At 32.4% G+C, this 14,048-nt stretch overlaps 2 protein-coding genes and 2 non-coding genes across 4 annotated transcripts; 3 read left to right on the top strand and 1 right to left on the bottom strand.

Moving 5' to 3' along the window:
• Window positions 1-2,830: 2,830 nt before the first annotated feature.
• On the top strand, window positions 2,831-10,245 carry LOC114270274 (O-fucosyltransferase 19). The gene is made up of 8 exons (XM_028211722.2): window positions 2,831-3,659; window positions 6,118-6,190; window positions 6,278-6,348; window positions 6,463-6,551; window positions 7,037-7,169; window positions 7,256-7,488; window positions 7,571-8,047; window positions 8,136-10,245. Exons 1-8 carry the CDS (start codon window positions 3,132-3,134, stop codon window positions 8,374-8,376), a joined length of 1,845 nt encoding a protein of 614 aa, XP_028067523.2. The 5' UTR covers window positions 2,831-3,131; the 3' UTR covers window positions 8,377-10,245.
• SOUL-1 (SOUL heme-binding family protein) lies at window positions 9,252-10,005 on the bottom strand. The gene has a single exon (XM_028211732.2). It carries the CDS (start codon window positions 10,003-10,005, stop codon window positions 9,400-9,402), a length of 606 nt encoding a protein of 201 aa, XP_028067533.1. The 3' UTR covers window positions 9,252-9,399.
• Window positions 10,246-12,804: 2,559 nt separating the features above from the next.
• On the top strand, window positions 12,805-12,895 carry LOC114270344 (small nucleolar RNA snoR27). Its single transcript, XR_003631918.1, has one exon. It is a non-coding gene; the product is annotated as a small nucleolar RNA snoR27 (small nucleolar RNA).
• Window positions 12,896-12,958: 63 nt separating this feature from the next.
• Window positions 12,959-13,047, top strand: LOC114270333 (small nucleolar RNA snoR26). The gene has a single exon (XR_003631912.1). It is a non-coding gene; the product is annotated as a small nucleolar RNA snoR26 (small nucleolar RNA).
• The last annotated feature ends 1,001 nt before the right edge of the window (window positions 13,048-14,048 follow it).

A 14,048-nucleotide genomic window follows, 5' to 3' on the forward strand; every position in this document is an offset into this window, starting at 1 on the left:
AATTTCTCACTATTTTTTACCATTTTTTTTTTTTGTAATAGTTATTTCCATACTTTTTAATTCTTTTTACTTCATATTTTAATTAAACAGTCACTGAAGAAGTTCCTTTTCAAACTAAAATTTAAATTTCTTTTATATTAAAAAAATAGTCCAACAACATTATTGTTGAATTTATTTGAAGATAAGCATAGTGTTGATATGTGGTGGAAGATGTCAAGTTGAGGGAAGGTTCCAAACCAACCACATTTAAGTGCCTTTGGCTCTAAATGAACACCCTAAGTAAAGGGTTTTCTGACTTGTCAAATCCAAAAACCCAATTGACTCTGCCTCTTTTAAAACGCCATGGAAGTGTTGCTCTCGATGAGGTAGGTCATTTCCCACAATGGCCACACGAAGTCAAATAAAATCATTATTATTATGTTAAAAAATTTATTATTATTCTAAAACTTCTTGTTGGTGGACATTAGACTCTAGTATATGCTAAAACTTAATTTTTAAACATCATCATTATAACAAACTTGTTAAACTAAGTCCGATTGAATTTGAGAACACATGTTTAGATTCAAACTACTTGAACCAAATAATCCTTTAAATCAAAATCATTAGTATTGAATAAAAAAAGATGCATCACTTAATTAGATTCGTAAATATATATAATTGTACCTTGTAAATATACATGTCTATGCGGATGTTGCAATGCGAAGTTCACAAAACTACGTTGTTTTTTTTATTATTTTCTTTTGAAATGTCATGATTTGACAAAGAAAGTTTTCAACACCAATTAAATTTCATCATTTTTACACTTATTATGTAAATTACAAAATAAGCTCTACATATATACACTAATTTATATCGAAAATGATAATAATTGTCCCATTATTTTGTTTTGTATAGAAAATTTACTCAAAATGTTTGTTGTATAAATCCATATGACTTGTGAAAAAACCAATAAAATTCATTCGTTTGGAAAATTTTATTACTCTTATCACAAATGACTTAAAGGTCAATTAGTGATTTTTATTGAATTTCAATCTTACGTATATGTATTATTTCAAACATTTTTATCTACTTCAACAATTAATAAAAACTTTACAATAGAATGAATGAAATAATAGTTAAAATTATTGGAAAATCAGATTTTAAATGTTGCCATATATTTAGAGTTTATAATGGAATTATTTGTTATAGTTTAAAGAAGTTGATTATAACATATTTTAATTTGAGAATGTGTGTCTGTTTGGTATAGTTTTAGCTTATTACTTATTAGATAGAAATAACTTAAATAAGTCGAAAAAAATTTATTAGAAAGAAATAGTAAATTAAAAAAAAAAGCTTATTATTTAAAAGTTAAGAGAGTGATACTTTTAATTTACTTTTTAATTATTAATTTTTAACTTATAAAAAATTACATCAAAAATACAAAATATAAATTTGTGTTAAGAAAACTACATCCAAAATCTCCATTATTTTCTCTTGAATTTTAGTTGTCAATACTATAATGACCCGTTTGTCAAGAAAGACCTCGTCCAAAAAAGGTTTTGCTCACGCTAATAGGTTTTAAATGTTAACCAAAAATGTGTGGGATTCTCAAAGTTAAGAACCCTCATGACTCTTAAAATGATATGAATTAATTATGTGTTTTTATTTTTTATTCTTTTTCTGAGCCAATCACAGATGAATAGAGATTGTAAAATTATATATTTTTTTGATAGTCTGTAACATTGTTAAAATGTTAACTTATAATCATCAACATTTACCACAAATGACTTAAAGGTCAATTAGTGATTTTTATTGAATTTCAATCTTACGTATATGTATTATTTCAAACATTTTTATCTACTACAACACTTAATAAAAACTTTACAATAGAATGAATGAAATAATAGTTAAAATTATTGGAAAATCAGATTTTAAATGTTGCCATATATTTAGAGTTTATAATGGAATTATTTGTTATAGTTTAAAGGAGTTGATTATAACATATTTTAATTTGAGAATGTGTGTCAGTTTGGTATAGTTTTAGCTTATTACTTATTAGATAGAAATAACTTAAATAAATTGAAAAAAAATTTATTAGAAAGAAATAGTAAATTAAAAAAAAAAGCTTATTATTTAGAAGTTAAGAGAGTGATACTTTTAATTTAATTTTTAATTATCAATTTTTAACATATAAAAAATTACATAAAAAATACAAAATATAAATTTGTGTTAAGAAAACTACGTCCAAAATCTCCATTATTTTCTCTTGAATTTTAGCTGTCAATACTATAATGACCCGTTTGTCAAGAATAGTGACCCGTTTGTCAAGAAAGACCTCGTCCAAAAAGGTTTTGCACACGCTAATAAGTTTTTAATGTTAACCAAAAATGTGTGGGACTCTCAAAGTTGAGAATCATAATCCTTATGATTCTTAAAATGATGTGGATTAATTATGTGTTTTTATTTTTTATTTTTTTCTGAACCAATTATAGATGAGTAGAGATTGTAAAATTATATATTTTTTGATAGTCTGTAACATTGTTAAAATGTTAACTTATAATCATCAGCATTTATTTTATTTTTTTGATAAGTCTAAGGGTCCGTTTGGGAAGAATTAAAGTAGGCTTTTTTGGCTATTTTAGTCACAAAAGACAAAATAGGTTATTTTAGCCACAAAAAACAAAACATCACATCTAATCCATAATCATTACACTCTTCTCTTACAAAAAAAAGTCAAAAAAGCCAAAAAATCCTTCCCAAACCAAGCTCCAGGTTAAAATAATCAAAAAAAACTAAAAAGTTAAAAAACCAATCCACTTTCTAAACGGAGGCTAAGGTTCATTTATTTTCCATAACTAATTAGAGAGGACACCCTTTGCATTTATAAAAATCAATTTCTCAATCTTATGGTAGTTATATATGTAAGGTGCACACACGTTTTTTTCTAAAGTTTATACAGAAATTATACTTATACTATAGTTAGTTCCTATATATATATATACACATCCACATACACATAACTGCAGATTAGCCTCTCTCCTCGCCTTTCATTTCGGAAACGTTTCACAGCAATATAGAGAGCGAAAATTATACTTTTTTTTCGAGAGAGAAGCAAAAATCACCCATACTACACAGACAAAGCAACGGTTTTGATGTCCACCGGTGTCGCCACCACCGCCAACGCCAGCGCCAGTCCCAGACTACACACCGCCGCCCATCGCCGCCGCGTCGGAGATTTCATGGATTGCGAGAAATCATCAGATTGTTATTTATTAAACGGAGTAGATTACGATTACGATTACGATTGCGATTACGATCACAATGACCACCGGGTGATTCGGTACTTGTGGTTGCTGAGGAAGATGAAGGTGATGAGGGGGTTAACGATTGCGCAGTGTTTAGTTTCGGGGAGGAATGCGGGCCGTACGATATTCGCGGCGTTGATGATGATGATGGTGGTTTCGGGGTTTGTGAAGGTCTCGTTCATTGTGGGTGGTGGGAATGTGGAGGAGGGGGTGAATTGGAAGAGGAGAGAAACTAATGGGTTTTTGATTCGCCAGATGTTTAACGCTGATTCGTCGATGGCTCAGAGAGTTGTGTTTGGAGATATGGAGGAATCATCATCGTCGTCGTCGTCGTCTGGTTCTGTCATGTCTAAGCGGTTATTGGAGAAATACCCAGTAAGTGTTTTCTATTACTTTTAGTTCAATTTAGCAAATACTTAGTATGAGGCCTAATTTAATTGAAGATTTTTGATGACCCAGATATGAGAATTCAAATTACTGTTACATTGCTCTGTTTTCTCAGAAACCAAGCAGTAATTTAATCGAAAATTCAAATTGCTTTTACATTCCTCTGTTTTCTCAGTAACCAAACAGGGGATCAGGGATGTCTTGCATGCCTTCTTCCAGTTCTTTCAAATAAGAAGCAAATGAATTTTAAGTGGAAAATTTTCTATTTTTTTTTTCGTTTTTAAAAAAAAAATCTTTATAACAAAATAATTTTTTAATCTTATCAATTAAAATCTTAAATTAAAAAAAAAAATTAATACTTTAATTATTAATTAATGAAAAATAATATTTTAAATATTTTATATACATTTATATTGAATTTAATGATTTAAATACAATTTTTTTTGTCAACTTAACTGAAATAGAGTAATAATTTAAATTAAAAGTAAACTAAAATATTAAAATTTCAATTTATTTTATTACCGGAGTTAAATTCTGAATTTTTTTTTTAAAAATATCATATTTCATTAGTTACCGATTTTCGTTTAATTTTTTTATATTTATCACAAAAACTTGACTTTGAATTGTGAACGATTGGTTTCGTTGTGTTCTATTTTTTTGACCCGCAAAGTAGTAGTGGTGGGGCGGCCAAAACGTGTGCAATTTTTTTTTTTTTTTTTTTTTTTTTTGTCTTTTGCGAGTTTGGCGATGACCACGAACGTCATTGAGTGGTTGACTATGGGCTATTTTGGAAACTTGGCTAACAGTCACTTTTTTTGATTAGTAGCAAAAGTTTAAAGTTGATTTTTTTTGGCTTTTTTTTTTTCATTTGGCAAGTTGGTTTTTAGTCAACGGTGAAATTACAATTTTACCCCTCATGGGTCACAATGTGTTACATAGGTTCAGTTGTAAATATTTTAAATAAATAGGGGTAGTTTAGTTATTTTATTATGATTTGACATCATAAACAAATATTAATCAAAAAAGTCAAAAGTCACTTTTTACCAACTTCCCAAATCATTTGTCTAAAAAAGCCAAAAACTTAATTAAAAGCCAAAAAATCACTTTTTACCATCTTTCCAAAACAACCTTTATAATCATTAGCTACACGTATGAATGCCAGAAATGAGTTGGGAGATACTTATGGCTCCGTCTGGAAAGAGTTATTTGAGACCCTTTTTTATTTTATTTTATTATTATTTTAGTTAAAAATAAATAAATAAAATATTACATCTAATTTATAATTATTATATTTTTTTCTCATAAAAAAAGTCAAAAAATTATTCTCAAACTAAACTTTTGAGTCCAGGCTAAAATAATTTAAAAAAAATCAAAAAGCTAAAAAGCCAACTCACTTCCCAAACGACACATATTTTTTTTTATGTCCAACACATATTTTTAACAATAATGCTTGAGACCACTAAAAGTGGTGCTCTAAAAGCACATGTGGCAATGGATGGAACCCACTGCTTGTGTTTTGTTTTTTTTTTTATTTTTTTATTTAAAGTATTTACCAACTCATTAGTGGTGTTTCAAAACACCACGGAATGTATCATTACTGTATTTTTAAATACATTTATTTGACTTCCGTCTTTTATATGACGGTGCAAATTTTTTTCTTTAATTTTTCCGTGTTTTATGTGAATGTGTTCCTCTATTTTAGAGTCTATATATCATGATATTAGCCCTGTTGAGTAGAGATGTAGGAAAGTACTTATAGTTTATACCTAAACAGTTTATAGCTTATAATTATGAACATAAGCTGATTTCTGACTTATTCTTAAAGCATCTCCTGCCCCACTCAAAGAATAAGTTGATTTCTGACTTCCAAAAAGCTATAAGCTATAAGCTAAACCAAACACATCAAAATAGTTTAAATTAAGCCGAAAGCTGAAATAAGCTGATTATAATTTCTGCCAAATAGGCACATTATTTTATTTTTAAAAGCCCAATGCATTCATTTAGAGTGGACTGTGACTCAAAATAATACGCTTGTATAATAGGCTTACTTTTTTCTCAATTGAATCAAAATTCTAATATGAACTTAAGCGCATTTTGTTTGAAAAATTCATATTTGATTATGGTGTCGAAAGAATTAGAAAAAAAATTAGGAAATAGTGAAGTTTTTTTTTTTTTTTTTGAACGTGTTCATCCATTTTTGAGTCCCATCTAAGATGAGTGCAGTGTGTTCTCGGAAATTTTCTATATTCTAACACTTATGGTTAATAGTTACTTTTTTGGGTTATACAATATATTACACATGGGCTGCTAATGATACCTGAGTCTAGATGGTTTACTTTTCCTGCTTTCAATGATAAAACTATGTTAGTTTTTTTTTTTTTTTTTTTTTGGCTTTTTTCCAGTTTCCAGTCAGCTTAGGAGTTCTATTTTGTATTTTTGTTTTCAGACACCAGAAATTTGGATGAAACCAAACAGCGATAACTATCAACAGTGCACCACTCGGCCCAGGAATCGAATAAGTATGGTCCACTTCTCCATTTCTCCGTTCTTCAAGCAATTTTTACTCGAATCATTCGTTTTCTAATATATGCATTAAATTGTTTTAGGGACGGGTTCTGCAACTAACGGTTATATTTTAGTTCATGCCAATGGTGGATTGAATCAAATGAGAACAGGGGTAAGCTTCCAATATTAGTTCATTTTACATATTTGATTATGTTCAACTATTATATTGAGTTTCGAGATTTTTAGTTTTGTCTTTAGCTGAAATTCGAAGTGGATTCATATGCAGATATGTGATATGGTTGCTGTTGCAAAGATTATGAATGCCACATTGGTTCTTCCTTCTCTTGATCATGACTCTTTCTGGACTGATCCAAGGTACTGTTTGTTTCCCTCTCCACGTGTTTTGCTGAGATTTACATATATATTTTTTTGCATACATATGAGTCCGGAGAGGGGTCCTTGTGCCTAAGATGCAGCAGGGAGTATTGATAACCACACGATTGATCATATTTGTCTGTACAAAATGGATAGTTTATTCTTAAAATTACATTTTGGGTCTATTTTATAAGACAAATGTGATCTGATTATATGCTATCAATCAACTTAAGTTTTTACATGAATGATGATCTAGTGGGCGGGCCTTCCAAGATGAACGATTTGAATAAAAAATGTGAACCAAAGGTGAGCCCCACAGAAGGGCACAACAGGGACCTCTAGCGGAGGGAGACTCGTGGTACCTTGACCTCTCTTAGTGAGGTGCACGAGTTTTGACCAGCTAATTGGACTAGACTCGGTTAGCTGCTATTAGCTTTTTTACTCTTGATATGATGTTTCAATAATTTCCACTACTTTCGGTGCAGTGATTTTAAAGATGTTTTTGATTGGAAGCACTTCATTGAAGTATTGAAAGATGACATTGAGATAGTTGAATCTTTGCCACCAAGCCATGCATCAATCAAGCCCCTTCTTAAGGCTCCAATTTCCTGGTCCAAGGTCTGCAAATAATGTCTATACTCTCTTCAATTGTATCCATTTTGCTTTCTTTAAATGGGTCTCAATCTTAGATGCTTCACATACAGGCTAGTTACTACAGAAGAGAGATGGTTCAGTTGCTGAAACACTATAAGGTGATCAAGTTCACCCATACTGATTCTCGCCTTGCCAATAATGGCATTGCAACCTCTATACAGAGGCTCAGGTGTCGTGCCAACTACGAGGCTCTCCAATACACATCAGAGATTGAGGAGCTTGGGCTCAAACTGGTTGATAGACTTAGGAATGATGGCCATCCCTATGTTGCCCTCCACTTAAGGTTATACAGATATCTAACAGAAAATGAATTTGTCACTTACTAGTAACTATAGACTTACTCAGTAGACTAAACTTATTTGCAGATATGAGAAAGATATGCTTGCATTCACCGGATGCAGCCACAATCTTACTGCAGTAGAGGCTGAGGAACTTCGTGTCATGAGGTATGGTGTCCAGCATTGGAAGGAGAAAGAGATAAACAGCAAACGACGACGAGTCCAAGGGGGTTGCCCGATGTCCCCAAGGGAGGCAGCCCTATTCCTCAAGGCCATGGGGTACCCGCCCTCTACAAAAATATACATTGTTGCAGGGGAAATTTATGGCAATAACAGCATGGCAGCGTTTCGTTCAGAGTACCCCAATGTCTTCTCTCACTCCACTCTTGCAACCGAAGAAGAGCTGCGGCCTTTCAAGCGGTATCAGAACCGTCTTGCTGCCTTGGATTATATCATGGCACTAGAAAGTGATGTTTTTGTTTACACATTTGATGGGAACATGGCAAAGGTGGTGCAAGGGCACAGACGGTTTGAAGGATTTCGAAAGACCATAAACCCCGACAGGTGCATTGTCTTAGGCTCTTTTCTATTGGTACTATCACCCTTAAATTGTAAGTTAGATTACTAATATTTGACATATTTTCATTTTCAGAAAATTTTTTGTTAGATTGATTGATCATTTGGATGAGGGTGCCATGTCTTGGGAAGATTTTTCTTCAGAGGTTAAGAGGTTGCACTCGGATAGACTTGGAGCACCATATCTTAGACTGCCGGGAGAATCACCAAGGCTAGAGGAGAATTTTTATGCAAATCCTTTTCCTGGTTGTGTCTGTAATAGTTCTCAGGAGCAACTTGACCATAGACCAAATCTATGGGCTGCTTCACAAAGATAGTGTTTTAGTTTTAGTTAGAAATACAAATTTGGCCTCTCCTGTTAAGTATACGAAACCCCATGCTTTGAAGGTGGCCAATATGGGTTTTCAAAAGAAACTGCATTTTTTCAAAATTCAGGAGCGGTGATGGCAGCCAACAGGGTGGAGGAGAGTCTCGAGGTTAATTTGATTGTTCCAGAAGCAAGTTTCAGTTTTGATGTACAAAATAGATAAAGAACATATATGTGAAGAAGCAGAGAAGGTTATAGATCATTGATAATAATGCACACAGGTCAGTTACAAAACATAGTGAAACTCTCCATGTGAATGTGGAGTACTTCCAAGTTTATAATCTATTTATTATTCTTTCTTCGATTGACAAAATTCATTTGTTAAATAAGGCTTTCTCACAAAGTTGGATGTAATATTTGATTAAATATCATAATAGAAAGTTCTTCCACATTTTTCAAAATTATTTTATTTTGACACGATTTATACCTTGCTCAAAATGTACTTCAAAATGAGATATGGTTTGTCTAGGAAGAAATTGTGATGGTGGCTTTGAATCTTCCTTTTCCTCTCTTATACTTTCTTCATGTGCAAATACAGCATTTGGGGTGTTTATGATCAGGTTTAGTGACCATGTTGAGAAACAAACATGTTTGGTGTCTCAATATCGACTAATCCAACATCTTAGTTTTAGGTTTTTATACCCCAAATTTACTCCACTTCTTCTTCTAGTATTGTGTGTGCACAAGGTAGCTCAGGTTTCTAAAATGGTGTGCATAAGAGTTCGGCTTCATTATATCCACGAGACAAACCGTTAAAAGTGACAAAATAACGAACCCTTGAAACATTCATTCCATCTAAACAAAGAGCCAAGATGTTCAAAGTCATCCAACAACAACCAATTTTTTCTTGCATATACATAAACTAAATTATCATGCATCGATGTCAAGAACAAAACAAAAGCAAAATAGATGACAAAGTATGCAACTAAATTAGGAAATCACTCAATCACAGACACCCAAAACCACTAGAAAATCACTCAATGGGTAACAAGACTTCATTAGTCCTAAAAGCAGGCAAAGTCCAAGGAGGGTTGTACCTAGCCACCAAGAACTGCCCTATCACCTTATACCCATCTCTCTCCAACCCTATCCTCAGCTCCTCCACCTTCTTCACCACCACCTCCTCCGTCGCCACGCCACCAAACTTCACCACCCCATACTTCCTCTCCCCCTCCTCCCTAATCACCACCCTCTCGTCCACCGGCCTCGGCGCCTCCTCCGCCTTCCTATACTTCTGCGGCAATATAAACTGCATAGTCATCATCTTCTTCTCCTTATCCTCCACTTCCTTCGTCACCACCGGAGCTGTCATCGGAATCTTCTTCGGCGACGATTGGGTTATCACCGGAGCTGTCATTGCGATCTTCTCCGGCGTGGAATTCTGGGGATTTCCAACAGCGCCGATGTAATTGGCGAGGATCATAAAACCGCCGTCTTTGTTGCCTTTGAAGTGGGTTGGATCGTATGTGACCTCGGCGATCACTGAGGGAGAGTATTTGCGGATCTCGTAGTCGTCTTTGGATTTGATGACTTCGAATTTGGGGGTCTCGACATCGATTTTTCCGAAAACTAAGCCCATTTTTGAAGAACTTGGATGTTTTGAGAGATGGGTTTTGTGATTAAGGATTGGATTTTGGTGTGTGAGCTATGAATTGTGGTGGGTTTTGTAGAGGAGAGTGGATGAATTGCGTTTGGATTTGGTGTGAAACTTTTTTCGAATTGCAGAAGTGGAATTGAGAAAGAAGAACACAAACTTGGGCGAAGGGTTTCGATGTGCGGTGGGAAATAAGGGATCGATACGTGGGCTTCATTTTCCCACGGTTCACTCATTAACTTCTAGTTTAATTTGTGAAGGAAAAAAAATTATTTGTAACTATTTCCTACTGTAACACTTGATTTGTATAAATTTTTTTCGAAAAAATATTTTTAAAGTTTGGGAGTGGTGGTTGTGGTGGTGGAACGAAAGTGAAAATAAAAGTAGTGGTACGGTGGTAGAGTGGCGGTGATGAAACGAAAGTAAGGTCAAGTTTGGGAAGTTCATAAAAAGTAAAAAAGTTAAAAAGTTACTCAAAAAGTTAAAAAATTAACACTATTTACCAAAAGTCAACAATTATGGCGGTACAAATTTCGATCCTAATTTTTTCCTACATACTAATTTATATAATTTTTTAATACACATTTTTTTTTATAAAAAGTCAAAAAATTAACCCAAACATCCATATTTTTTCCCTCAATTTTCTAGTCTAAAAAGGCAAAAAGTGCACTTTATTTAGGACAACCCAACCAATCCCTAAAGGTAAAAGAGGTGGCATAGTGGTGGAGAGGGCTGGCCCTGGGGTATAAGCCACAAGGCCATGGCCTAGGGCCTCTCAAAATAGACTAAAAAAAAGGGTCCCTTCATACTATAATTTAGTGTAATATATTAGGTATGTTTTAAGTCTAAAAAAATTTAAAAAACCTGAACCAACTTAAAATAAATTGACCCATTAAAAAATTGAAAGACCATTCAAAAAAATTAGTATTGTTATCCATTGAAAATAGACTCAAAAGGGGTCTATCTTATTATAGTTTAGTCTAATATATTAAGTCCAAAAAAAATTAAGGAAGACCCAAATTAACTTAAAATAAATTAATCCATTAAAAAATTGAAAGATCCATTTAAAATGATTAGCATTGTTATTCATTGGAAATGATTTTACAAAAAAATTAGATTATGCAAGTATGATTGATTTATTTGCTTCTAAAAATGCAAGAAGAGTGAGGATCAAGCGATACTTATTAGTTATTGTAATGTAATGCTAAGTATTTTTTGTGATTTTGACACAAATCTTTTGTCCTTTACTTTCAATTTTTTTTTTCATTCAATGAAAAAAAAAATGTGAAGGGTTTCAGAAATTTATTAGTTGATTATCGACTTTGGGCCCCGAAAATCTCAAGGCCGGGCCTGGTGGTGGAGCGGCGGCAACGGTGATAGTAGCGGTGGCTGTGATGAAATGTGTGAGGTGATATTAACAAAATTTTATTCTGAAAAATGTTTTTTATATTTTAAAAATTGAAAATATTTTTTTACTCAAATAAATTTATTTTTCGTTGATTATAAAAAATATATATTTTTAATTAATTTATGTATTTTATTGTATCAAATATCAAAAAATAAATAAAATATCTTTCTCCTAAACAAATCAAATGTAAATTTTTATTTAAGTTATAATTCAAATACACAACTTATTTTTTTGCAAGCACAAACGTGAATCATGAGTAGAATGGATGGCTATAATCCTTGTCAGATTCAATGTACAATTTTTAATTATATAATATGATAATAAATATAGAAATATGAAAATCTCAAATTAAGATTTTATGGTTCACAATGCATTGAAAGTAAAAAAATAGTTGAAAATACTGCTCTATTGAAAAATGCCCCGTATAGGTTTTTTCCAGTGACACTTTGGACTGTCACAAAACTAAAGTTTTTGTGATATAAATTTAATATTAATATGGATAACACAAATATGATTTTAATTATTTTGGAAGCAAAAGAATTATTATGATTAGATTTGATCTTATTATCCATTTAAATTAGATTAGAGCTCGGATGTTTAATATAATCATTCACATAAATAATGATTAATATTTTTTAGAAAAAAAAAAAGGAATTTTTATGAACTTGAATCAAATAAATTACCCTTTTAATTTTCAATGAATGGAAGTAAATAAACTAGAATACCATATAGTCAAGTCAAGTTACTATCGCTATTTGATAATGTTTTATGATTTGTTCATTATATTCATTTTCATTGAAGCATGTAATTATTAAATTCAACATGAAATTTTCAAAAAAGCATCACTAAATTTTCAAAAAACACGATAATTACTCATGCAATAATGGGCCTTAGGCCCCTAACTATTCAGGCGGGCCTGATCACTAGGCCCAATGGATCTCTTCAACAGCACAATCCAACCCAAACATTTCCTATTAGAATCGCAAAACTAGGGCTCCATAAATCGCTATCCCCTTCTGTTTTTATATCAGCCTTCATAGTTTTCTTCTCCATTATCTCTCTCAAATCACACAGTCGCGATTCGAATCTACCTCATCCGACAACAAAAGCTTCAGTGTTTCTACGAATTAACATTATTTGCTTCTTCATATCACTTGTATTGTGTAAAAAATTTCAATCTTTATCATATATACTATGATCTAATGGGTTTTAACAACTTATTTTATGCTTGATCTGTTTGTTACTTTGTTATTTGTTTTGCTTTGATTTCTGCTTTAGAAATCTATGGATATAGCTCTCGCTCTGTCTGGCTTGGCTGCTTTGTCATTTTTTTTAAGTACTAAATTTTTTTGTTTTGCTCAATTGTGTTTTTTGGATAGGATCAATGATGATTGATAAAAACTACGTTATCTATCTGTAATTCCCTTTAAAGGGATTGAAGATATTCATATTATTCTGAGATCCATTTACCACTTGTTTTTGGTTCATTAGTTTTTATGTGTTTTTTTTAATGGAAGCTATGGATTTAAGTGAGCATCAGTGATGAGTAACCTTTTGTTATCCTTGCACTTTGATTGCTAGTGAAGAAAACTATGGGGACTGTTGACTCTGAGATGCTTTTCATTTTATCATGTTATGTTTTCTCCTATGTTCTCTATAGGTTTCGTTTTCAACTTCATTATTGTATCACTTCAAAATGTAATAGGTTTTGTATGATGCTTTCATTTGATGGTATGAACCACTCCAATGGCCAAACTAACATTAAAGTATACATTTGAAAACCTTCAAATGTATATTTGTTTGAGTAAAACAATATACATTTGAATGGTTTCGGTAGTATTATTGTTTGGGTAAAACCTCCACCAGACACAATATAGCTTTGCAAATTTTTGGTAGACATTTGAGGCCCTTGGTTTTATCAAAAATTTTAGGGTATAAATTTGGATCACGGTGTGGATGTGTTTTTTTTAGATGGTAAGGTGTGAATGTGTTTGAGATGCTTTAGATTGTGTTTGATTTATGAATTTTGGGAGTAATTTGTAAAAAAAAAAGAAACAAAAGGTAGATCCAACATAATTATATTATATATATATATATTTTAAATTTTCTTTTCAAATCTGTCTTAAATCTATATATCAAACATGGGGGTCTTAAACTTTAATGGTTCAAGACTAGTTACTACAGTATACAGGTTGTGATTTGATTATGTACGGGCACGAAATATTCTTCCCGTGTAATCCTATTGATCAAGTCTGCGCTCCTCTGTACGACGTCGCTTTATCCCCTGAAAATACAAACGTGAGCTAGCCGGCGGGTGTGTGCCGGATACCTCTCCGATGCCTAAGTTAGTAAAACAGACAAATAGACAAAGGCTCTGTGTATTTGAGAATCAAAGTTGTGTTTCCTCTCCATAGGTGATGTTGTGAGCTTTTATAGGTTCTGCGTGGCATAATCCTAATAGGACTCTTACTCCTCCATGTAGAGTCCTCCTAGGAGTCATGCTCCTGAAAGATAATGTTTATTCTTCAACACCCTCCTCACTGCTTAAACCAAGTGAGATGGTTTTAACACGGTCGGACTCCAATATGACCGAGGTAAGCATGGCTATGCTAAGCCGCAG

Source organism: Camellia sinensis, chromosome 3, assembly GCF_055761805.1.
Source record: "Camellia sinensis isolate YWXY chromosome 3, ASM5576180v1, whole genome shotgun sequence".
Classification (NCBI taxonomy): Eukaryota; Viridiplantae; Streptophyta; class Magnoliopsida; order Ericales; family Theaceae; genus Camellia; species Camellia sinensis.

Excerpts from the sequence above, each read along its gene's own strand:
- LOC114270274 (XM_028211722.2), top strand. The coding sequence starts at position 3,132 with ATGTCCACCGGTGTCGCCACCACCGCCAACGCCAGCGCCAGTCCCAGA. Across the intron at positions 6,552-7,036 it reads TCTTTCTGGACTGATCCAAG|TGATTTTAAAGATGTTTTTG; the intron begins GTACTGTTTGTT and ends CTTTCGGTGCAG. Across the intron at positions 7,489-7,570 it reads TATGTTGCCCTCCACTTAAG|ATATGAGAAAGATATGCTTG; the intron begins GTTATACAGATA and ends ACTTATTTGCAG.
- SOUL-1 (XM_028211732.2), bottom strand. The coding sequence starts at position 10,005 with ATGGGCTTAGTTTTCGGAAAAATCGATGTCGAGACCCCCAAATTCGAA.